The sequence below is a fragment of the Macaca mulatta genome, chromosome 10 (genome assembly GCF_049350105.2).
Source record: "Macaca mulatta isolate MMU2019108-1 chromosome 10, T2T-MMU8v2.0, whole genome shotgun sequence".
In the NCBI taxonomy this organism is placed as follows: domain Eukaryota; kingdom Metazoa; phylum Chordata; class Mammalia; order Primates; family Cercopithecidae; genus Macaca; species Macaca mulatta.
Genome location: NC_133415.1, coordinates 28,985,972 through 29,010,350, shown reverse-complemented (window position 1 = coordinate 29,010,350; position 24,379 = coordinate 28,985,972). Strand labels below are relative to the sequence as shown.

Below are 24,379 nucleotides of genomic sequence, written 5' to 3'. Positions count from 1 at the left end.
CAGGCGCCCGCCACCTCGCCCGGCTAGTTTTTTTTTTTTTTTTTGTATTTCTTAATAGAGACGGGGTTTCACCGTGTTAGCCAGGATGGTCTCGATCTCCTGACCTCGTGATCCGCCCGTCTCGGCCTCCCAAAGTGCTGGGATTACAGGCTTGAGCCACCGCGCCCGGCCTATCTTACTCTTTTAAACATGTGGGGATAATTTGCATTTAGTAATAAAATAGGGCTAGGCACGGTGGCTCGTGCCTGTAATTCCAGCACTTTGAGAGTTCAACACTGAACCAGGCCGGGCGCAGTGGCTCACGCCCGTAATCCCAGCACCTTGGGAGGCCAAGGCAGGCAGATCACTTGAGTTCAGGAGTTTGAGACCAGCCTGGCCAACATGGTGAAACCCCGTATCTACTAAAAATACAAACATTAGCTGGGTGTGATGGCAGGTGCCTGTAATCCCAGCTACTTGGGAGGCTGAGGTGAGAGGATGGCTTGAACCCAGGAGGTGGAGGCTGCAGTGAGCTGAGATTGTGCCAGTGCATTCAAGCCTGGGCGACAGAGTGAGACTCTATCTCAAAACAGAAAAGAAAAAGTCACAGATTGATCCTGTGTCCATGGTAGCTGCCTGGCAATATCAGCATGATTGATGGGATATAACCAGAGTGAGAATGGATTATTTTTTGTCAGAGAGTAATGGGGTTCATAATCAATAATGGGACTCAAAGGTTATGAACCCATTGTTAAATGGGTAGGGCAGTGCCCAGAGTTGATCAGAACAAAATTGGTCTAATAACATTGAGAATAGCAGTTTGCCTGATCTCTAGAATAAAAATAACTTTGTAAAAATTGAATTATAATTTGTAATTTAAAAATAGGAAGATCATAGTAGTAGTTCTTTTCCTTGGTAGACTTGAGTGTTGCTTTTGAGTTGAAGACAGTAGATGGCAGTGTCTCTCACAGGAGGAGCACTGAAGAGGAAGAAAACTGCCGTTAGAGATTCGAGAGTCGAAGAGTAATGCTGCTTTCTTGTGTGACCACAAATCATGGTAGATGGCAGTTTTGCAAACTAGTCTTCACAACAAGAACTTAAGCACAAATTCCTTTGTTTCCAGGAAAAAAAAATACATTCCGTTTCAGAAGTAAAAATATAGACATGATTGTAAAAATTGTAAAGTTTAAATCAAATCCCTACAGACACTTTTAGTGCACTTTATTCTGTCTGAATATTTCCACTGGCTGCCACTTTCCCTTTTATTTAAAAGGATTTATTTATAAGAGGTGACAATAATAAAAATGTAGTGCCAGGGGGCAGAAAAACACCTTTTAAAGAACAGTGATTATGTGAATTCTGTGCCCATGAATGAAAAGGTCAATAAAGAGAAAAAGAGCAAAAGAATGAATGCAACTTGAGGATTTACGATCAGTCTAAGATGATCATGTAGCTTAAAATGTCACCTGAGAATCAGAATGCCAAATGTTAAAAGTGAACTGTCCTGAGATTTGCTGTCATTTGTCTTGTGTATATTATGTTTAATAATAAGATGTGTCGTATCCTTTGTGACAAGAAAAAGAAAACAAGTTTTAGCACATTTCAAGAGAAATTATGCTCCTAATATTTTTTGTTTGCTTGCCTGTTTTTTGTTGCTTGTTTGCTTTTTTGAGATGGAGTTTCACTTTTCTTGCCCAGGCTGGAGTGCAATGGCACCATCTTGGCTCACTGCAGCCTCTGCCCTCTGGGTTCAATCAATTCTCCTGCCTCAGCCTCCTGCGTAGCTGGGATTACAGGCACCTGCCGCCACAGCCGGCTAATTTTTTATTTTTAGTAGAGACAGGGTTTCACCACGTTGGCCGGGCTGGTGTCGAACTCCTGACCTCAGGTGATCGGCAGATATTACAGGCCTGAGCTACCACTCCTGACTGCCTGTTTTGATTATGAAATATTTCTTGCATATAAATGGATACAATGTAAATGAAAGGTGTAACTCTTAGTGTTTTCAACATTAGAAATTTTTCAGCTTCTATCCTTACTCCTCATCTATGTACAAAACCCTGAATTTGTCTATGTGTGAGGTCTCAAGGAACCAAGTTCCCATGCTGATTCCAGAGCCATGCTTGCCTCCAGAGATAAGGATCAGGGCATTAGACTTGCCTACTCAGCTTGGTGTCTGCTTTACCTAAACCAGATTAGATGTCCTATTTGACCTTTAGTTTGCAGATTGAGTCTGAAGTAGCTTATATATGAGACAGGCTTTAAAGTTTAATCTTTTGCTTATGAAGTCATCTACCTTTGTTGTCTCAACACAAGACTAGCCTTTCTGTCTCTAAGAGGATGAAGATTATATCTTTTTTGTTTCCTTTACATCTTAAGCACTTAGAAAAAAGCCTGGTACAAAGTTGGTACATATGACACATTTGTAGAATTAAAGAGTAAAATTTGAACCTTTTTATTTCACAAGACCTGACTTTGTTACACAGTTTTGGGGCAATGAATGAGAGTAAGTTAACTACTGGCTACCAGAATTGCCGCTGCCACCAATGTTTTATCTCATTTATTTCTCATCCAGCTTTAGAAAATACAGCATTATTATTTATTTGTAATAATTATTATTTCACATATAATTGTTATAAATACTCTAGGCTCTATGTTGTTAAAGTGAATTCGTGCCACTTAAAAATATCAGAATACTAGCCGGGTGTGGTGACTCATGCTTGTAATCCTAGCACTTTGGGAGGCCAAGGCAGGTGGATCATGAGGTCAGGAGTTCAAGACCAGCCTGGCCAAGATGGTGAAACCCCGTCTGTACTGAAAATACAAAAATTAGCTGGACGTGGTGGCAGGCACCTATAATCCCAGCTCCACAGGAAGCTGAGGCAGGAGAATCACTTGAACCCAGGGGGCAGAGGTTGCAGTGAGCTGAAATCACGCCACTGCACTCCAGCCTGGGCAACAGATTGAGACTATGTCTCAAAAAAAAAAACAAAAACCCCAAAAATATCAGAACACACACATATACCAACATCAAATGTAAAGCATAGTGGCAAAAAGATTTTCAAAGAGAAGGTTCTAGTGGAACAGGGATAGAGAAGGTTCTAGTGGAACAGGGATAAAGAAGATGATGAGCCATGTAAGAAAAAACATCAGCATACTCATACTTTCGGGTCTTGATTAAAAGCCAATAAATTATTAGCTAGAGGAAGAATTTTTTTATTACATGTGTGATTGCAAGCAAGTGTTCACTATGCCTGAGTTCCTGCTACTACGTATAAGGAATGGGAGAGAATGTTATTTACCCAGAAACACTAAAGTCTATAGTTACTTTGTCCCTAATGATAAATTGTTAAGTTCTATCAATAGGATACTTACTAAAAAAAAAGAAAAACCCTAGGTAATGATTTCAGCATTGCTTTTTATTACTGCTACCATCAGCTGACACATTCATATATTTATTGCCTTTTTTTTTTTTTTGCCGTCAATAAGAAATTTACTTGTTTTAAAAAAATCCAAATGCTGGCATTGTCCAGAAAAATTTAACAGGTTTATTTATAATTATTATAAAGTTGAACTACTGAAACTTGTTCACTGAAACATTTTAACTTGCGTTAATGCTTTACGCCTCTGCATTTATATTAAAAATTCACACACAAATGAAAATGGAAAAACTGCCAATACCTGATTTCTGTCCCCTATTTTTCCACTCGCAATCGTATACTTAGGTACCTTTTGACCCAATGGGAAAAAAATTATCTAATGTTCAGAACTACCAATAACAGGAAGAAGAGTTTTTTTTTTTTTTTGAGAATGAAATGTTTCTCATCATAGTGGATTCTTAAGCACGTTCTCCACGTATGCGGCATGCTAGCTGGATGTCTTTTGGCATAATTGTTACACGTTTGGCATGGATAGCACACAGGTTAGTGTCTTCAAAAAGGCCAACCAGATAGGGCTCACTTGCCTCCTGCAAAGCACCGATAGCTGCGCTCTGGAAGCGCAGATCTGTTTTAAAGTCCTGAGCAATTTCTCGCACCAGAGGCTGGAAGGGAAGTTTGCGAATCAGAAGTTCAGTGGACTTCTGATAACGTCTAATTTCACGGAGCGCCACAGTACCAGGCCTGTAACGATGCGGTTTCTTCACCCCTCCAGTAGAGGGCGCACTCTTGCGAGCGGCTTTTGTAGCCAGTTGCTTCCTGGGTGCTTTACCACTGGTCGATTTGCAGGCAGTCTGCTTTGTACGAGCCATGGTGCAGAGACCTCCTTACTTACCCCCCTTCTCCTTTGGCTGGAGCTCGGTGAGCGAGAGGCGGCACTGGCATTGGAGAGCGACGGCCTATTCCATTTTTAAGATACCATTATTACAACTACTGAGTCCGTGAGGTTATCACATGGCTGCTTCTGCCTTTGAAGTGTTTTTAGTCTAGTGATGGAGACAGGTGTGTCAAGAGATGTGGTAATGTTGGCAGCGACATGGTACAAGGCTGCGTAAGACACAGTTGGGACACAGAGAACAGCCAGGGATCTACTGGGGTGGGGCTGTAGGTGAATCAGGGTAAAGGATTTGCCACCAGTGTGTAAGTACCCTTTCTTGCCCTTAACCAAAAAGTGATTCTTTCCTGAGCTGTCAAAGTAATCAGCCGTGAGCGATTTACTTAGTGGCAGCTATCAGCATAGCACCCTCCTAAGGCATTTCTCTCTTATGCTTAGATTTTAGAGTAGAACCTCCGAAGAGAAGGTGACTTCCCTTTATGTTTCTGGTTCCAGGGAGACTAGCCTGTGCTACACTTTCATCCTTGTATCCTCACTCTGTCTAGAATGGTACTTTGCATCTTATTGGTGTTCACTGAATGCTTTTAGAGTGAATGAAATTGTTCTAAGAAAATTCACATTATGGGATAAATAATTTGAGGAATTATTGATTTACTTTATAAATATATTCTTTATTTTTTAATAAGATTTGTATAGGATTAATTTAAACAGCAGCTACCCTGGGTATTATATTTTTTACTAATTTTGATTTTACTAATTCACTTCTGGAATTTATTCAGTGTGTAAGGAAAGATATGCTTATATAAATACTGCAGATTAACAATGTTTATGATTAAAAGTTCATATTTTAGTAACAGTCAATATTGTTTTGACTGGTTATGTACCAACAAAGTGAATTTCTAACGGTTTTACTTTTTGTTTCAAAATTAAGATACTGTGGAAGGAAGTGATTTAGAAATTGTGATTTTTTTAACTTGGTATTTTCCAAAGAAAGTAATATTGGTTATTACTTGGATTGCACATTTTTTCTATTAAAGTTTTGTATTAAAATTTTTTTGTAGTCTTTGGACAGGATAACTTTTTTCAAATGTCATATTTAAGTACCCCTTTTCTTTGTATTATTCCCCTGAACTTTGTTGTGAGAATAGGTATTTAAACTTTGGTGATCTTTTCAGATACAGTTAAAAAACTCCAGGACCAAAAGCACGACATGGAAAGAGAAATAAAGACACTCCACAGAAGACTTCGGGTAGGATAAATATTCATGTATTATCTTGTTAGAAAACAGTTTTCTGAAATTTGAGGTGTAGTCATTGACCATATTATCACTCATCTTAAGCTTTGGATACAGTGATAATACTGGCCCCATTGGGTTTTGGGCAGAAAGCAAATGCTATCATTTCAGATTGGGATTGCTGCTAGATTTTGGGTAGAAGAATGTACTATAGGTTGCGTATCCCTAACTAGACATTCTGAAATCTAAAATATTCCAAAATTTGTAACTCTTTGAATGATGGCATGATGCTCAAAGGAAATGCTTATTGGAACATTTTGGGTTTCGGATTTTCAGATTTGGGATGCTTAGCTGTTAAGTATAGTGCAAATATTCCAAAATCCAAAAAATCTTAAATCTGAAATGCTTTTGGATAAGTGATACTCGACCTATAGAAATTTATGGTTAGTAATTTTAGAAAGATAGATTTGGGGAAAAAGTGTTCTATTTTGTAAAGAAAAGTTATTAGCTTTTGATTATAAGGTGCCCCAAACTAGTCTGTTTTCATACATTTTGTGGCTGTGATCTGTCTTGCCAATAGCAATGCAGCCATGATGCAGGGAGTGGGGAGAAAGCTACTCAGTCGTTTGGGTCATACCACAGTTGCTCAGGCTGCTTTCATCGTGTAAGAAAATTGCTTTAGGGGTGAGGAGGGCATGGGGCTCAGGCATGGCCCAGCTGTGGCTCTGAGGGAGGTGAGTCCCAGGGAGACTTCCCCACCCGGCCACACCCACATCCTCCATGACTGTGGGAAGCAACAGACCACGTAGTTCCTTACCGCTTCTTTGTATAATTTTGCCTGCCTATATTGAGTTTAGTGTTTTTCTTCTGGCTTCCTCTTCCTTTTCTTTTGATTTTTTTTTTTTCCTGTTAGGTTTTGATGTCAGGATATTTATAGTTTTTCACTGTATGGTTCACATACCATTATATACCTTCTTGTGCTTTTCAGAGGTAAAGATCCATACATTCTAGATGATGTTTATTTTCATAAGACCTGCTTTGAAACTTGCATGAAGAAGGGAAGCTTGACACTATTTTCATTAATATCTATTGAGCACTCTGAGTACTTGATGCCTCAGTAGGCAGATCAGCTGGAAAATCTTTTCCTTATTAAGAACAAGTTCACTGGCCGGGCGCGGTGGCTCAAGCCTGTAATCCCAGCACTTTGGGAGGCCGAGACGGGCGGATCACGAGGTCAGGAGATCGAGACCATCCTGGTGAACACGGTGAAACCCCGTCTCTACTAAAAAAATACAAAAAACTAGCCGGGCGAGGTGGCGGGCGCCTGTAGTCCCAGCTACACAGGAGGCTGAGGCAGGAGAATGGCGTAAAGCCGGGAGGCGGAGCTTGCAGTGAGCTGAGATCCGGCCACTGCGCTCCAGCCCCGGCGACGGAGCGAGACTCCGTCTCAAAAAAAAAAAAAAAAAAAAAAAGAACAAGTTCACTAATAATAGTTGCATTGCCTGTTAGAAATAGATAATAGCAATTCTCTGTGATTAAAAAAATGAATCATCATTTGGAAGCATTAGTGTGTTACAGCAATCCAATCATAAACAAATTTTATTGCTTTTAAATAAATCTTGATTGCTCTCTTTTGGAAATAAAAAGTTAGTTTTTTAATATAGGAAGAATCTGCGGAATGGCGGCAGTTTCAGGCTGATCTTCAGACTGCAGTAGTCATTGCAAATGACATTAAATCTGAAGCCCAAGAGGAGATTGGTGATCTAAAGCGCCGGTTACATGAGGCTCAAGAAAAAAATGAGAAACTCACAAAAGAATTGGAGGAAATAAAGTCACGCAAGTATGTTCTGAGAAACCAGTTGTGTACTTCTGTTTCGGTAGAGAACATTTAAATCCCGATTTTTGATGTGGTACTATGGAAAAAATGGGGAGTTTGATACTTACTGAGTTTGGATCTGATGGAAGTTACTCAGCTTTTCTGGGCGTCATTTTATGGCACATGTGAACTAGTGCAGTCTATGTGGATCTTTCAGAGTTGTCAGTATCAGTGATCCACAACTCTGAAGGGAGTGAGGATGGTCTCTCACATGATTCTCCTTTCCCCCAGCCCCACAGTCCAGCCCTGTTAGTTTTCTTTAGATTGTAGCCTCATGACTAAGGATGTGGACTCTGGAGACAGATATTCTTGGCTCGTGTCCAGCTCTGCCTCTTACTAGCTGTAATCTTGGTTAGGAATCTTGACTTCCCTGAGCCTCAGTTTTCTCATCTTTAAAATGACACAATACTACCTGCTTTACAGTGTTGTCATAAGGATTAAATAATATAATGCCTGCTAAGTGCTCAGGGCAATGGTCAGTATACTTTAGCTAGTATTTTTGGAATCCCAAGTAAAGAATGTAAAGTGAGTTTCTCTCTGTCACTCACTTGAGGAATTTTCACTTGTTTTATCTTATAATCAAATGAATCTCCACAGTAGTTTTTTTCCCCCCATGTAACATAGACATCATTGGAAACTGATGAAAATTATTAGATGAAATGACATTTGTGACATGCGCTGAGATCCACAGTGAAATACCATCTAAGAGTGGGGGATAGTATTTTTGTGTTTGAGGTTATTACTAAGAATTTGATTATTCCTTAGTTTGAGTAATTATTAAGTAGGCGTAGGAAGAAATTTAGAAAACTAACAGTATATCTTTAAAAAGTGGTCTTATTATTTGCTTGCTCTAGTGAATGGCTCAGAGAAAAGTATTGCTAAGCATTTTTCATTGGATTCCTTAAGCAGAACATGGAATGAGACAGATTATTATTTCTCTACTAGTATAAAACATGTATTACATTACTTTTTTCTTTGTATTATTAAATGAATAACGTATCAGAAATGCTTCATTCTATAGTTATCCTGAGTGAATGAAATTCTACTGTTAAAGTTTCATTCCTTTGGATCTCAAAAATTCATAAGACTTTGAGACACATGTTTTTAAAACGCCTTCTGAAAGAGGTAGCATCTTGTAGGGCAGTGGTTCTCAGAGTAAGGCCTGCAGATTCCTGGATGTCCCTAAGGCCCTTTAGGGAGTCTGTGAGGTCAAACTGTCTTTATAATACCATCACATTGTTTGCCCTTTTCACTGTGTTGACTTCTAAACTGTTAGAGAAAAGCAAATATAAACTGTTGATGAACCGGGATCTTGGCAATAAATTGCACTTATAGTCATAATACTCTTCACCACCACATACTTGCATTTTTTTTTTTTTAAATGCAGGTTTCACTTAAAGATGTCCTTGGTAAAACTGTAAAGTATGAATTTTACTACATCCCCGTCCTTGAGTATGCTCTTTAGCATTGTGTGACAAAATGGGAAGTACAGAAAAAGCACTTCTGCTTTATCTGCTGTATACTCAAGACTATACTGAAGAGTGAGGTCACGTTGAGGAAAGTGCTGTGATTAGTTTGAGCTGCTTTCTTTTTTCATTGAATGCCATTTTTTTACTTGAGAATGACAGACAAACTGTGGATGATTCAGACTTTGGTATTATTTGGTGGATATTTTGTGAAAACAATTAAGACAGCCTATCACTTAAAGGAAAACAACGGACAGTATTCACTGCCAGTGATAAAATGTGGGCTTTCAAGTGAATGTTAGGATTTTGGAAAACTTGTTATTTACCATTGGTGAGTTTGACAGCTTCCCATAAAGTGTCTTCTGATGAGATCATTGCGACTTAAAAAAAAATGTGTAATGACAGCATTTAGAAAATCTGTAAGTAAAACAATATTTTCCTTACAGCCAGTCTATGATGTTAAACAAGATTGACGAGTGGATTTTAATGGACAGAATAGGAAAAGTTCACTTCTGGTTTCAGATTCCACATTGGAGCTAACTTTTAAGTTACTACTTGTTGCATTTTAGTGCAGTTATCAAATAAGAACAGCTACGGTTATCTAAAAGGGCTATTAAAATCTTCCCTTTTCCACCTACCTTATCTATATGTAAGACTTGCTTTTTTTCGTATTAAAATAGGTTGAATACAGAGGAAATGAGAGTTTAGCTGTGTTCTCTTAAGCCAGACATTAATGAGATGATTTAAAAATGCAAAGCACTGTTACTCTTCTTACTAATTTTTTTTGTTTTGTTTTGGAAAGCATAGTTATTTTTCATAAAAATATATTAATAAGCCCTGTATTTATTTTAGTTTTAGATGAATTAAATATTTTTATATATTCTTAGTTTTAATGTAATGGAAGACAGCTCTTATAAACAAAAGGTTTTTGGAGTCCTTACTCATTTTTAGGAGTAGAAAGGGGCTCTAAGACCAAAAAGTTTGATAATCACTGTTATAGATTCTTTATTAAAAGTTCTAGTCAGCCGGGTGCAGTGGCTGACACCTGCAGTCCCAGCACTTTGGGAAGCCTAAGTGAGCAGATCACCTGAGGTCGGGAGTTTGAGACCAGCCTGACCAACATGGAAAGACCCCGTCTCTACTAAAAATACAAAATTAGCCGGGCGTGGTGGCGCATACCTGTAATCCCAGCTACTCGGGAGGCTGAGGCAGGAGAATCGCTTGAACCCAGGAGGCGGAGGTTGTGGTGATCTGAGATCACGTCATTGCACTCCAGCCTGGGCAACAAGAGCAAGACTCCATCTCAAAAAAAGAAAAGAAAGTTCTAATCATGACAGCTAAATGACCTTAAGATCTTGTAGTACATCTTGAGGCAGAATACTGTCAGAAGGCCAAATGGCCACCAAAGACGAATTTTTCCTAAGGACTGGCTTAATTTTTATTCACATACTTGATAGTTATATGACATGTACAAGCTCTGCAATTGTAATCTCATTCCAGATGAAAGAATTCTGTGTTAGTCAGTGTAGTGAATTCAGAATGGGCCAGAAATGAAATGGAATTGATTTTTTCAGATGACTCAGGATGCATCACCCTGAGCTTCTAGGGGACTCATGTTACTAATATGGGTCTAGGCTTTTTTTTTTTTTCTCTTTGTAGAATTCTATTTGAAGACTACACCACTTGCCGTGTTCTTATTTTTATTTTTTTAAAGAGTGTGGGCTTTGGTTTCATTTTTTTGTATTTCCATGTCTAAGCATAACATACTAGCTAGAGCCAGTATAAATTAATATTATACCACTATAAATTAATATTATACAGTATCATGTACTGGTGAACCTCCGGACTCCTGAGAAGGGCCTTCTCGGCAGCACAGGACCTGGAGAGTCTCAGCGCTGAGCCAGTCTACCTCCTATTTTACTGCTAATTGATTACTGATGTCCTTACCTTACACTTACTCAGATGAAAATGGAATTTGATGGTTGTTTAACTTACTTAGGATAACCTGATATAAAAATTTCAGTATCATTTCCTGGTATTTACCAAGCAAATGAGAACATTAGACCAGGTAATCTACTAAGCTCAACTGATACAGTTTTTTTAAACTGATAGTTTTTAATGCTTTTCAGCTGGGAGGGGAAAATGTATATGTTCTAGTACTGTGTAAAAATGCTCTGATTTCAATATTATTTTCAGGCAAGAGGAGGAGCGAGGCCGGGTATACAACTACATGAATGCCGTTGAGAGAGATTTGGCAGCCTTAAGGCAGGGAATGGGACTGAGTAGAAGGTCCTCAACTTCCTCAGAGCCAACTCCTACAGTAAAAACCCTCATCAAGTCCTTTGACAGTGCATCTCAAGGTAATTAATTTCTCCTGCATTGTGCCAACTGCATGTGGTTGTGTTTACTTACCTTATATTCTCTGGTTTAATTTGATATTCTTTACTGTCTTACTCTTAGTCCCATTAACTTTCATATAGTATTAATGCACTAGACTTAACAGAAGGTGATATTTAATAGGTTTGAGATCTCTTCAGCTTCAGAGGTGTTAGTCTCAGACAGAATCCTTAATCCCATGCAGAGATGTGTCTTCTCACCCTCGTTGGATCACACACATTCCTGTTACTTTAAGTATGTTCTCTATGCCTAAGAACTTCCAGATGTATAACTTTAGCTCTTCCCTTCCTCTGAACTCCTCAGTCATGTCTATCCAGATGCCTACTTGACGTGAACCCTCAGGTGTCTCCTGGACATCTAACGTCCAAAAAGCAAACTCTTGTCTGCTGTCTTCACCTTCTCCCTGTGCATAAATGGCAGCATCACTCCACCCAGTTACTTAAGCCAAAAGTCTGGGGATCTTCCTTAAATTCTTGTTCTTTCTTACTGCTACATCTAGTCTATTACTAGCAAATCCTGTTGATACAGCCTACATCATGGATGTCTTTGCTCTGTCTTCTCTCCATCTCTAGCGGCACAAGCTTTAGTTCAAGCCACCATCAACCTCTAATTTCAGTAACCTCCAAATTAAATCTCCCTTTTTCATCCCATGATAGAAAGATCTTTTCTTGTTTAAAATCCTTTAGTTGCTTATTAGAGTTGAAACAAAATTCAGATACCCAAATGCCTCCATGGTCTGACCCCTGCCTATTCTTTGCCTCAGTTGAACCACTCTTCCCCCACTCACTATAGTCCTACACGGCATTTCAGGTTCTGAATCAAGCCGGGCTTTCTTTCATACAAGCTCTAGAAGGCTTACTCTCCCCACTTTCAAATGACTGACTTGTTTTCATCTAACTTCCTCAGCCCTGGGAAAGGAAAAGGGATGTGGTGTTTTCAGACAATTAATTGTAATATGTCCTAAAGCTCAAATTTTTGTCTAGAAATTCTTTAAACTTTATTAATAGGCTACTAGAATCTGTATTCTGTGATTATACACAAATGAGTTCTCATTGACTTAAAAGCACAGCAAAAGTCACATGTATAGTCCTACACACTGTTGGTATAGACATTCTGGAGGACTGTTAGGCAATACCTTCCAGTTTAAAATGCCATGTTCATAGACTCTGAAGTTGTTATACTTAGTACTGGCACAAGTATTATGTATAAAGATAGTCTTATGTATAAAAAAACTCTGTATATGTATACATATACAGTATGTATACCATTGTTTGGAAAAATGGAAGACCTATTTCATTAAAATGGAATGCCTATTAAAAGAATTAAGACAATTATGACCAATTAATACAGTAAAATACTATGCATATTTCAATAAGGATGACAGATCTCAAAGTACTGATGTTGAAACATGTCTGTGATCCTTTATTCAAGTGTGCCACCTGAGCAGTCACTTTGTGCACTGCAATCCTTTATAGTAAGTTACAGGCCAGTACATATATAGAGATATATGTATATATCTATATATACCTCTGTGTGTGTGTGTATATGTGTATAATGTGGGTGGTCTTGTTTTTTTAAGGTACGTAGATAGCTAAGTGTATTTGCATTTAAAGTGTAAGAAAGATGTACCCAGAACTGTTGTTAGTGGCTACCTCTGGGTAATATGATGGGGTAAGATGAAAGGAGAACTTTAAAATATGCTTTGAGCTGACAAGTGCCTGTAGTTCCAACTACTTAGGAGGCCCAGGCAGTAGCATGCTATCACTGCACCTGCTAATAGCCACTGTACCCTAGCCTGGACAACAGAGCAAGACTCTGTCTCTGAAGAATAAAATATATATATGTTTTGAAAATCAAAATGATAACGGAATGTCTACGTTAAAATTATACACCTATTCAAAATGTTAATAAATCATGCTTTAATGCACAAAACTGCTTCATACTAAAGTTTTTTAAAAGCCTTATATGTTATTTTATAATAAAATATATGTAAATGACCCAGCAATTCCACTCCTAATTATACATTCAAAAGAACTGAAAATAGATAATCAGACAAATACAGCCCCTGACTTAACGATGCTTTAACTTTTGATTTTTTGACTTTACAATAGTGCCAGTAATACACATTCAGTACAGCTTTCAGTAAATTACATGAGATATTCAACACAGCCTATTTAGTATAAAATAGGCTTCATGTTAGATGATTTTACCTAACTGTAGGCTAATGTAAATGTTCTGATCTTGTTTAAGGTAGGCTAGGTTAAGCTGAGATGTTTGGGAGGTTAGGTGTATCAAATGCGTTTTTGACTTGGTTATGATGGTTTTATCAGGACATAACTCCATCATAAATTGAGAAACATCTGTGCTTGTACATCAATGTTCATAGTAGTTCTGCTCACAATAGCTAATGGATGGAAGCAACCCAAGTATCCATGCATTCAATGAATGGATAAACAAAATGTGGTATATTCATACAATGGAATACTGTTCAGCCACAAGAAGGAATGAAGTAGTAATACATACTTTAACATGGATGAATCTTTACAACATTATGTTAATTGAAGGAAGCCAGATACAACAGGTCACATATGTAAGATTCCGTTTATGTTAAATATTCACACTACGTCAATCCATAGAGACAGAAAGCAGATTGCCAGAGGCTGGCGGGACAGTGGGTAGGAAGTGACTGTTAGGATACTAGGTTTTCTTTTTGGAATGATGAAAATGTTTTGGGGCCGGGCGCGGTGGCTCAAGCCTGTAATCCCAGCACTTTGGGAGGCCGAGACGGGCGGATCACGAGGTCAGGAGATCGAGACCATCCTGGCTAACACGGTGAAACCCCGTCTCTACTACAAAATACAAAAAAAACTAGCCGGGCGAGGTGGCGGGCGCCTGTAGTCCCAGCTACTCGGGAGGCTGAGGCAGGAGAATGGCGTGAACCCGGGAGGCGGAGCTTGCAGTGAGCTGAGATCTGGCCACTGCACTCCAGCCTGGGCGACAGAGCGAGACTCCGTCTCAAAAAAAAAAAAAAAAAAAAGAAAATGTTTTGGAACTAGGTAGAGGTGATGGTTGCATAATATTGTGAATGTACTAAATGCCACTGAACTGTACATTTTTAAATGGTTAACTTTATGTTTTGTGACTGTTATCTCAGTAAAGAATACATCTAAAGATACCAATTCTAAATATAAGTAAATAGATTTGTGTTTATATTGGCCGCATTAAAAAAGTCCATAGTGATCTGCTTCATCTTGCCACACTGTGTGATAGGCCTGAGTTCATTCTGTATCCCATTTTTAATTTAATTCAGCATCAAATGAAGAATCATTTTTGCAGCCTTTACCAGAATCTGTGCTATGCTCAACTGTCTAGAAATTAATAAATTCTAAAAACATAAACTACTTTTCAGCAGTTTATTCTAGAGAGAGAGAGACTGATATGCCAACAAGTGATTCCACATCCCTGCGTTAAATACAAATCAGAAAATATATGTGACGTGATGGACTCTGCAGGAGGAATTGAGGAAAGACAAGCAGGAGTTCCTCATTCTTTCGTTTAATATGCAACTATTCAACATCCTTTACCTGCCAGGCGTCTTACCTGATATAGTTATGTAAATACTCCTCTTGGGCTTAATACTTGAATTTCATTGCTTTATGGAGCATTTTAGCTACATAATTAAGTAACAGAAACGAAATGACTGCCATAACATGGGTTAGAAATAAGCATGACTACTCTACGGATGCAAATAATTCACCTGATGGGAGGAAAAGCACCTGTGTGCTAAGACACAGCTACAAGTGTTCAGCAGAGGCTAGACATCAGCCAAGACAGTGTCCAGGGGGGTTTGAGAGCGTTTGGTAATCAGGCGAGTCCTTAAGTGGAGAGTAGTTAAGCTTCCACTGTACAGTGACATTATTTCCCTTTTTGTTTGTTGTTTTTGTAGTACCAAACCCTGCTGCAGCTGCAATTCCTCGAACGCCCCTGAGCCCAAGTCCTATGAAAACCCCTCCTGCAGCAGCTGTGTCCCCTATGCAGGTGAGTGCCTGGAACCACAGGAGGCTCTTATGGCCTTAGAATCTGAAAGTTGAGGCCTTTTCTTCACACTCATTTACACCTATATTCGTTGGGTAAATGACTACCTCAGCAGGGATGTATCTAGAATTTGTTTCCTAAAATATTGTAAATATCTTTAATTGAGATAAATTATGTAAGTGTAAATTGTGTTATTCTGATAGACTCTTATAATGATAGCTAACAACAGTTGAACACTTGCTTTGTATTCTATACTGTTCTGAATGCTTTATAATGTTAGCTCATTTAATCCTTACAACTCTTGGGTATTAGGTGCTGTTCTTATCTGTATTTTTCACATGTGGTAACTGAGGCCCAGAAAGGTTAAGTAACTTGCCGAGGTTCAGCAATTAAGTGGTAGAGCTGGGGTTTAGAGCTAGGCTGTCTGGATTCAGTGGCTTTAGTCACTACACTAAGACACAGAAGTGTCTGTGAGTAGAATATGTGGTTGCCATGTCTCAGCCTTTACTGCATAGCAAGTCACTTCAGAACTTAGTGGCTTGAAAGAACAATTTTATTAGTTTTTACATTTCTCTGAGTTGACTAGGCAATTCTTTGCTGGCTTTCCTGGGCTCATTCCTGCAGTTGAATTCACAGAGAGGATGGGATAGGGCCTGGGCTCAGCAGGATTCCTGGGCCGCTTTCTCCATGTGATTTGTCTTCTCAGGCTCCTTCACAACATGGTATCTCCAGCTCCAGGAGACTGAAAATGGAAGTTAGCAAACCTCTGAAGACCTAAGCTTGGAACTTGGACAGTGACTCTTCTGTCCTGCTATTTTAATCCAAGCAAGTCACAGGGCAGCTGCGATTCAGAGTGGAAGGGGTGCACAAGGCATGAATTCAGAGAAGTGTGATTAATGAGGGCTGTTTTGTAACAGGTCCAGCACAGGTCATTATTGATACATTAGAAACAAGTTTCAAAAGTTGTTCCTCTGTGCCGTTGGGGAATGCAGATGAGAAGCGGGGCAGAGGGCTTTTCGGTAGCGCTCAAGAGGCCCCTCATTGTGCATTTTATTCAGCCGCTTTTGGACAGTATAGCTGAGGTGGAGTATTTCCTCATAGGTGAGAGTAGCCAAAGGAAACATGGCCTAACCCCCATTATCCTGTGATACAGTGTAGCCCCGGCTGCACCTCTTCCCTAAAATAATGGTGCTGGGGAGCATTTTCATTTCCAGTTGAGACATTTGTACTGTGTTTACTAGTGTGCTCCTTTTGCATTTATATTGTTGTGAGTTAGTGGCTTTGCATTTGCATGTATATACAAGATGTTATGTCTTTTTTTTTTTTTTTTTTTTTTGTCCTGAGATGGGGTCTCACTCTGTCACCCAGGTTGAAGTGTAGTGGCACGATCTTGGCTCACTGCACAACCTCTGCCTCTCAGGCCCAACCAGTACTCCCACCTCAGCCTCCCAAGTAGCTGGTACCACAGGCCTGTACCACCCATACCTGGCTGTTTTCTGTGTTTTTGGTAAAGACAGGGTTCTGCCATGTTGCCCAGGCTGGTCTTGAGCTCCTGAGCTCAGGCAATCCACCTGCCTGGTCCTCCCAAAGTGCTGGGATTACAGGCATGAGCCACCATGCCTGGCATTATGTCATAATTTAAAAAGAAGGGAAGGGAATACCATATTCCACCAATTTAATGATTTTTTTTTTTTTTTTTTTTTGAGACGGAGTCTCACTCGGTTGCCCAAACTGGAGTGAAGTGGCATAATTTCGGCTCTCTGCAACCTCCACCTCCTGGGTTCAAGTGATTCTCGTGCCTCAGCCTCCAAGTAGCCGAGATTACAGGTGTGCACCACCACACCCAGCTAATTTTGTATTTTTGGTAGAACAGGGTTTTAACCATGTTGGCCAGGCTGGTCTCAAATTCCTGACCTCAAGCAATGTGCCCACCTCAGCCTTCCAAAGTGCTGGGATTACAGGCGTGAGCCACCGTGCCCAGCTGATTTAATGCTTTTTTATGTGCTCCCTATTAATCAAACTTCATCTAAAATTCTGAAGTAACAGATAAAAGCAACATAAAGATGCCAAATGTAATAAACTTCAGATAAGATGAACTTTATTTAAGTGGTGTTTGTCAGTTGATGTTTAATGTACAAGGTGTCACTTTGTAAATCTTTGTAAAGTTAGGAGGTGAAAAATATTTCTGTAAGTTGCAAAAAACTAATACTTAGGAGCTACATTCAGTAGCTTTTTAGTACATGATTAGTTAGTACGGTGCTTCTCAAACCTAATTGTATATAAAAATCATGTGGAGAATTTTTAAGCACATAAAATTCCCAGACCTCATCCTGGTAAACCAGAATCTCTGGGGACTGGGGCCCAAGATTGGAATTGTTAGTTTTTCAAAACTCCGTAGGTAGGAATTCTACTCCTAGCTATGTGGGAGTAATAGGCTGGATTATTCTGCCATCACAAACAACTATTAATAGATCGACAAAATATAGGAAGCAATTATTTTCAGACATTGTACATAACTGTGGTCCCTGAACAAAAATTTTAAAATGAGGTAAGTCCTACTGTGGCTCACAATATTTTCCTGGAGGCAATTTCCAGATGGTGGTGCAGGGAAGATGAACCTACGTGGAGCAGGGAAGAGAAAAACAATTGGATCTGAGTAGACACAAATCAACATTCGAGGAGAATGAGACTGCTTGAATTTGCAGGGCAGATACTTGGAGGAGGGAGCTGCATAGAGAAAGGAGTATAGAAATCTGCATAGGCATCCCTTTGAGTCTTTGTCTGAATACCAATCTGTACCTGCATTGGGTGAAACCGCACAAGGCTGGGCAAGAATAATTTTCCAGAAACAATTTCCAGGAACAGGGAGCTATCCGGCAAACACTTCTGGTAGTTTACCTAGGGCAGGAAATCATTTGAGTTCCCACCAGCCGCTGTGGAGACACCTCTTTGAATAGATGGCATTCAGTATAGACTCCTAAAGGACCACCCCTGAAAGTATCATAGAACTAAATAGCCTCAGAGTAAATACTATTCTAGGTCTGCCCTAAAAGATCTTTAAAAATAACATGCAGAAGGACCAAGGAGGTCCCTAAGTAGCTGTAGTAGGCAGCCTCTAAAATGTTCCCCGGTGATCCCCAGTTGGTGGTAGTTGCTCCTTGTGCAGTTTGCTCTTGTTGAGTGTTGGCTGCAGCTCGTGATTTGCTTCCAGTGAATATGGCAAAGCAAAAGAAGTGATAGGATAAGGTTATCACTTCTAAAATACAGTTATAAAAAGCTTTGCTTCTGCCTTGAATGCTCCTCTTGCTATCACTTAGAGCCAGTTACTCTGGGGAAACCCAGTTCCCATGTTGTGAGCCAGCCCTGCGGAGGGGCCCACATTAGGAAGTGTAGGAACAGATCTCCTGAAGCTTGCCAGCAGCCATGTAGATGAGCTTGGAAGCAGATCTTCCTCCAGTCGATCCTCAAGATAACTGTAGCCCTGCTGACAACTTAATTGCCTCCTCGTGCTAGACTTTGAGCCAGAGACACTCTGCTAAGCTTTCTGACCCACAGAAACTATGAGATCATAAATGGATTGTTTTAAGCCACAAAAGATTTGGAATAATTTGTCATGCAGCATAGATAGCTAATACAGTAGCGTACTTATTTGCCAAAGTAATAATTTTTAAAGGAACACAGCAAAATATAGTTAGTGTAAAATACATAATCTGGCATGCAATACAAAATTACTAGACAATGAAGAAGCAGGAAAATGTTACCTGTAACCAGGGGAAAAATCAGTCAATAGATGCAGACTTAGAACGGATAGAAATGATAGGATTAGCATGCAGTGATGTAAATATGATCTCTGTGCTTGAGTATGTGAAGGGAAGCATGCACAGATGAAAAGTGAAAGATATGAAAAAGAATAGAAGAAGGCCAGGTGCGGTGGCTCACGCCTGTAATCCCAGCATTCTGGGAGGCCGAGGCAGGCGGATCACCTGAGGTCAGGAGTTGAAGACCAGCCTGGCCAACATGGCGAAACCCCGTCTCTACTAAAACTACAAAAAAAATTAGCCAGGCACGGTGGTCTGTGCCTGTAATCCCAGCTACTCAGGAGACTGAGGCAGGAGAATCGCTTGAACCCAGGAGGCAGAGGATGCAGTGAGCTGAGATTGTGCCATTGCACTCCAGGCTGGGTGACAGAGCAGGACTCCGTCTCAAAAACAAACAAAAAAAAGGAATAGAGGAAAAGATCAATATATTTGAGGACATAGCAGTAGAATCTTCCATAATGAGTAGCAGAGAGGAAAAAGGACTGGGGAAAAAAATGAACAGAGCCCCTGACTTGTGGGATTAAATTAAGTGGTCCTACATACCTGAAATTGGAGCCCAAGAAAAAAAGGCAAGTCAGGGGGCAGAGTAGGAAGTGTGTCTGAAGAAAACATTTGCAGAAATAGGCCAGGCGCAGTGGCTCACGCCTGTAATTCCAGCACTTTGAGAGGCCAATGTGGGCAGATCACCCGAGCTCAGGAGTTTGAAACCAGCCTGGACAACACGGTGAAACCCCGTCTCTACTAAAAATACAAAAAATCAGCCAGGCATGGTGGTGTGTGCCTGTAATCCTATCTACTTGGGAGGCTGAGGCAGGAGAATCACTTTAACCTGGGAGACAGAGGTTGCAGTGAGCCGAGATCACACCACTGCACTCCAGCCTGGACGACAGAGGGAGACTCCATCTTAAAAAATTTTAAAAAAAATTTTTTTTGAAGAAATAATAGCCAAAATCCATCCAAATTTGTTGGAAATTATATACTCATAGATCCAAGAAAATCAGGAAGCTAAAGCAAGATAAACATATATAAATATACAAACACCCTCATCCTCCTGTCCAGTAAGGCATTGCTGAAAAACAGTGATAAGAATTTCTTAAGGACAGGCAGGTAAGAATAATCACAGACTTCTAGTTAGAAACTGTGCAAGTCAGAAGGCAACAAAATGGTTGGGTTTTTTTTTTTGTTTGTTTTTGTTTTTGAGATGGAAGTTCTGTCACCCAGGCTGGAATGCAGTGGCGTGACCTTGGCTCACTGCAACTTCTGCCTCCTGGGTCCAAGCGATTCTCCTGCCTCAGCCTCCTGAGTAAATGGGACTACAGGTGCATGCCATGGCACGCGGCTAATTTTTGTATTTTTAGTACAAACATGGGATTTCTCCATGTTGCCCAGGCTGGTCTCAAACTCTGGTCTTAAACGCCTGGACTCAGGTGAGTCACCTGCCTCGGCCTCCCAAAGTGAGCCACTGTGCCCAGCCCAAAATGGCATCTTGAAATGCCAAAAGAAAAACGCTGTCGACTTCGAATTCTATGTAGTAACAAAAAGATAAAATTAAAATTTTTTAGACAAACAAAAGCTGAGGGAATTCATTATCCACAGACAGTTGGGGGAAAGTGAATGAGGAGTATATGGGACTTTCCTGTACTGTCTTTACAACTTCCTGGGAGTCCATAATTATTTCAGAATAAAAGTTTAAAATAAAAAGTCTTCCCACATAGAAAATTTCAGGCCCAGGTGGTTTTACTAGTGAATTGAATCAATCCTTTGTGGAAGAAATAATTCCAGTTGTATATAGTCTCTCAGAAAACAGAAGAGTAAAAGGACTTTCCAGTTCATTTTAGGAAGCTAGCATTACCTGATAGCAAAACTAGACAAAGACATTGCAAAAAAAGAAAACTGTCAGCCAATATTCCTCGTGATTATAGATGGTTATAGAGGCAATATAAAAGCACACATTAACAAAACTGAATCCAGGAATATATAAAAATGATAATCCATCATTACCAAGTGTGATGTATCCCAGGGGTACAAGGTTAAAATTTGCATCAACAGAAAAAAAAATTTTTAAAAATCATTAATCTCAACATCTTTAGAAAACTGTTTGACAAAATTTTACATCTGTTCATAGTAAAACTCTTTAGCAAACTAGAAGTAGAAGGAGACCTGTGGGAACTCCACAGCTAACATCATACTTAATCTGGAGACTGAATGCTTTCCCACCAGGACCAGGAGCAAGGTAAGGATACCCACTCTCACCACTTTTGTTCAGCATTTTGCTGGAGCTCTTGCCCTGTGCAATTGCATAAGACCAAAAAAAAAAAAAAAAAAAAGAAAAGAAAAGAAAAAAAAGAAAGCATACAAGTTTGGAAAGGGTAAAGTAAAACTGTCATTGTTTGCAGATAATATGATCATTTATGCAGAAAATCTAAGGAGTCCACACAGAAGCTTTTTGAGTTAAGCAGTGTCAAGGTTTACACGAAGTCCTATACAAAAGTTATTTGTTTTTCTCTATATTAGCATGAATAATTGGAAATTGAAATACTTAGCAATAAATATAATGAAATGTATGCACAACCCGTGCAATGAAAACAATAAAATATTGCTGAGAGAAATTGAATAAATGGAAAGCGATGTCATTTATAGATTGGAAGACTCAGTATTGTTAATATCTTGTAGTAGTCCTTTAAATTGGTCTGTGGATTCAACACAATACCAATTAAAAGAGCAGTGCTCTTTGGGTAGAAATTGACATGGTAGTATTAAATTCATATGGAAATGTAAGATCCCTGAATATTCAAAACGTTGGGGTCGGGGGTACAGGTGGAGGTCAGATTTGGAGGACTTGTACTACCTGATTTCAGCATTAGATCAGTAGAACAGAGAGTTCAGAAGTAGGCCAGTTGATTTTCTACAAAGATACTAAAGTAATTCAATCGGTAAGGAATAGTCTTTTGAAGAAAACATTCTGAAATGACTAGGTAACTGTATAGAAAAGAAATAACCTCAGCCCGTACCTCATGAAATACACAAAAATTGAAATTGACTATCGACTTAAATGTGAAAGCTAAAACTACAATTTTTACGTGAGAACGTGAGAGAAAATCTTCATAACCTTTAAGACTGCAAAGATTTACTAAGATGTAAAAAAGCATGAACTATAAAAAAAAGCAAGTTGATAAATTGGGCATCAAAACTTAAAACTTCTCTGAAAGACATTAAGAAAATTAAAAAGCAAGCTACAGACTGGGGAGAATATATTCATAATACATTTACCTAACAAAAGATTTACATTCAGTAAGAAGACAAACAACCCAATAAATAATGGGCATAAGATTTGAAAAGGTCCTTCCAGGAGAAGAATACAAATGGCCAATGGCACATGAAAAGATGATCAACATCGTTAGTCATCAGGAAAATGGAAATTAAATCCACAATGAGATCCTATTCTATATTATTCCTAATGGCCAAAATCTGAAAGGTTGATGAGCTGAAGTGTGGCCGGGATGTGGAGAAGCTGGACCTCGTCCACATTTCTGGTGGGAATATGAAATGAATAGTTAGAAGTTAGCTAGATAAAAAGGACTGGGGGAAAGCTGTGGGAATGAAGCACAAGAAAAACATAGACAAGCAACATGGTCTGCATGGTAGTAAATAAGTAGGTTCGTGGTATTTGAGCATCATGTAGAGGTAGCCAAGAGAGCTGAGGGGTTTTAAGTGTTTGTGGTGAATTCTTTTTTTTTTTTTCAGATGGAGTCTCGCACTGTCGCCCGTGCTGGAGTGCAGTGGCGTGATCTCGGCTTACTGCAACCTCTGCCTCCTGGCTTCAAGCGATTCTCCTGCCTCAGCCTCCCGAGTAGCTGGGATTACAGGCACCTGCCACCACACCCAGCTAATTTTTTGAATTTTTTAGTTGAGACGGGGTTTCACTATGTTGGCTAGGCTGATCTTAAACTCCTGACCTCGTCAACCACCCACCTCGGCCTCCCAAAGGGCTGGGATTGCAGGCGTGAGCCACCGGCCCTGGCTGTGGTGGATTCTTCTGGCTGCTTGCATATGCAGAAGTCTGGAGATGAGGAAGCCAGTGACAAGCTGTTGCTGTAGTGCTGCACTGAGATGACAGACTGTACTGGGCAGTTGTTGTAGTAGCATTAGCAAGCGGGTGGCAGAATTGAGATCTATTTGAACGAGGACTTGAAAGACCAGTACAATTACAAAAGGAGCACATCTGCATTTCATTTTGCAACATGTTTTTATATTTACTGAATTGGTTTGTGATACTTTAAAGATTCTCTTCCAACAAAATAATGAAACCACATTCAGAATACCAGTGGTTGCCAGGAGTCAGTGATATGGGGTTGGGGACAGGGAGAGGGGTGTGACTGTAAAAGGGCCCCAGGAAGGATCCTTATGGTGATGGAAATGTTCTTTATCTTGACTGTATCAATAATATATAAATGACTATATAAGATATGACTACATCAATATTTTGGCTACTGTCAAAATCTTGCTGGTGGTATTTTACTATAGGTTTATAAGATATTACCATTGGGGGAAACTGAGTAAAGAGTACATAGGATCTCTCTATATTCTTAACAACTGCATATGAGTCTATAATTATCCCATAATAAAAGTCTAATTTTTAAAAAAAGTATATTGATCACAGTCCATGCCTGTAAGGTGTGTTACAACCTTACTATAGCAGTATGGAAATAATTAATACAGATTTATAACTAAATACCTACTCTCTGCAGCGTTTACTTTGTGAGTCCCAATACTCGATTTAACTTCGATATTGTTTATCTTATGATTTCAGAGACATTCCATAAGTGGACCAATCTCAACATCCAAACCCCTGACAGCGCTGTCAGATAAGAGACCAAACTATGGGGAAATCCCTGTTCAAGGTACATGTAATATGCCATAACATTTCACCTTTTTTGTCAGTTTTTGAGTTGTTCTGGCTTCTTTGGCAAACTAAATTATTTTCTTTGCTCTTGATATTATTTCAATCAATCTGGTATACCTTTGTATCAGAAGTTCACTAATAAATATATCTAAATTCCAAGTGGAGAAAGTAGTTGTTAATGAATGCATCTTTCCTGACAGCTGTCATAATGGGTCATAGAGAGTGTACACCATTGCTAGGCACTGTTTTCACAGTTCCTCATGGCATATGTATTATTGTCATCCTCGTTTTACAGATATCAAAAATGAGGCTTAAAGAAGTTAACTAAGTCAATTCAGGTTAACACAGTTAGTTACTAAGCAGTAGCCCAGGGCAGCCTGACTTCAGAGCCCATTCCTT

At 39.4% G+C, this 24,379-nt stretch overlaps 2 protein-coding genes and 1 long non-coding RNA gene across 43 annotated transcripts in view; 1 reads left to right on the top strand and 2 right to left on the bottom strand.

Moving 5' to 3' along the window:
* Positions 1-24,379, top strand: part of SPECC1L (sperm antigen with calponin homology and coiled-coil domains 1 like) — a 147,910-nt gene that overhangs the window by 54,802 nt on the left and 68,729 nt on the right. For 32 of the 41 annotated variants that reach the window (XM_077948530.1, XM_077948519.1, XM_077948526.1 and 29 more), the window contains 5 exon segments: positions 5,427-5,500; positions 7,150-7,325; positions 11,024-11,187; positions 15,171-15,262; positions 23,888-23,978. In XM_077948530.1, coding sequence (XP_077804656.1) covers positions 5,427-5,500; positions 7,150-7,325; positions 11,024-11,187; positions 15,171-15,262; positions 23,888-23,978 — 597 coding nt within the window. 41 annotated transcript variants of the gene reach the window in all.
* Positions 3,777-4,354, bottom strand: LOC709296 (histone H3.3A-like). The gene has a single exon (XM_001096527.5). The coding sequence runs from the start codon at positions 4,226-4,228 to the stop codon at positions 3,818-3,820; it is 411 nt and encodes a 136-aa protein (XP_001096527.3). The 5' UTR covers positions 4,229-4,354; the 3' UTR covers positions 3,777-3,817.
* LOC107000610 (uncharacterized) overlaps positions 15,795-24,379 on the bottom strand; it is a 62,497-nt gene continuing 53,912 nt past the window's right edge. Inside the window, exon 3 of the long non-coding RNA XR_013399490.1 lies at positions 15,795-16,001. This is a non-coding gene — a long non-coding RNA (uncharacterized LOC107000610). The remainder of the gene's footprint in view (positions 16,002-24,379) is intronic.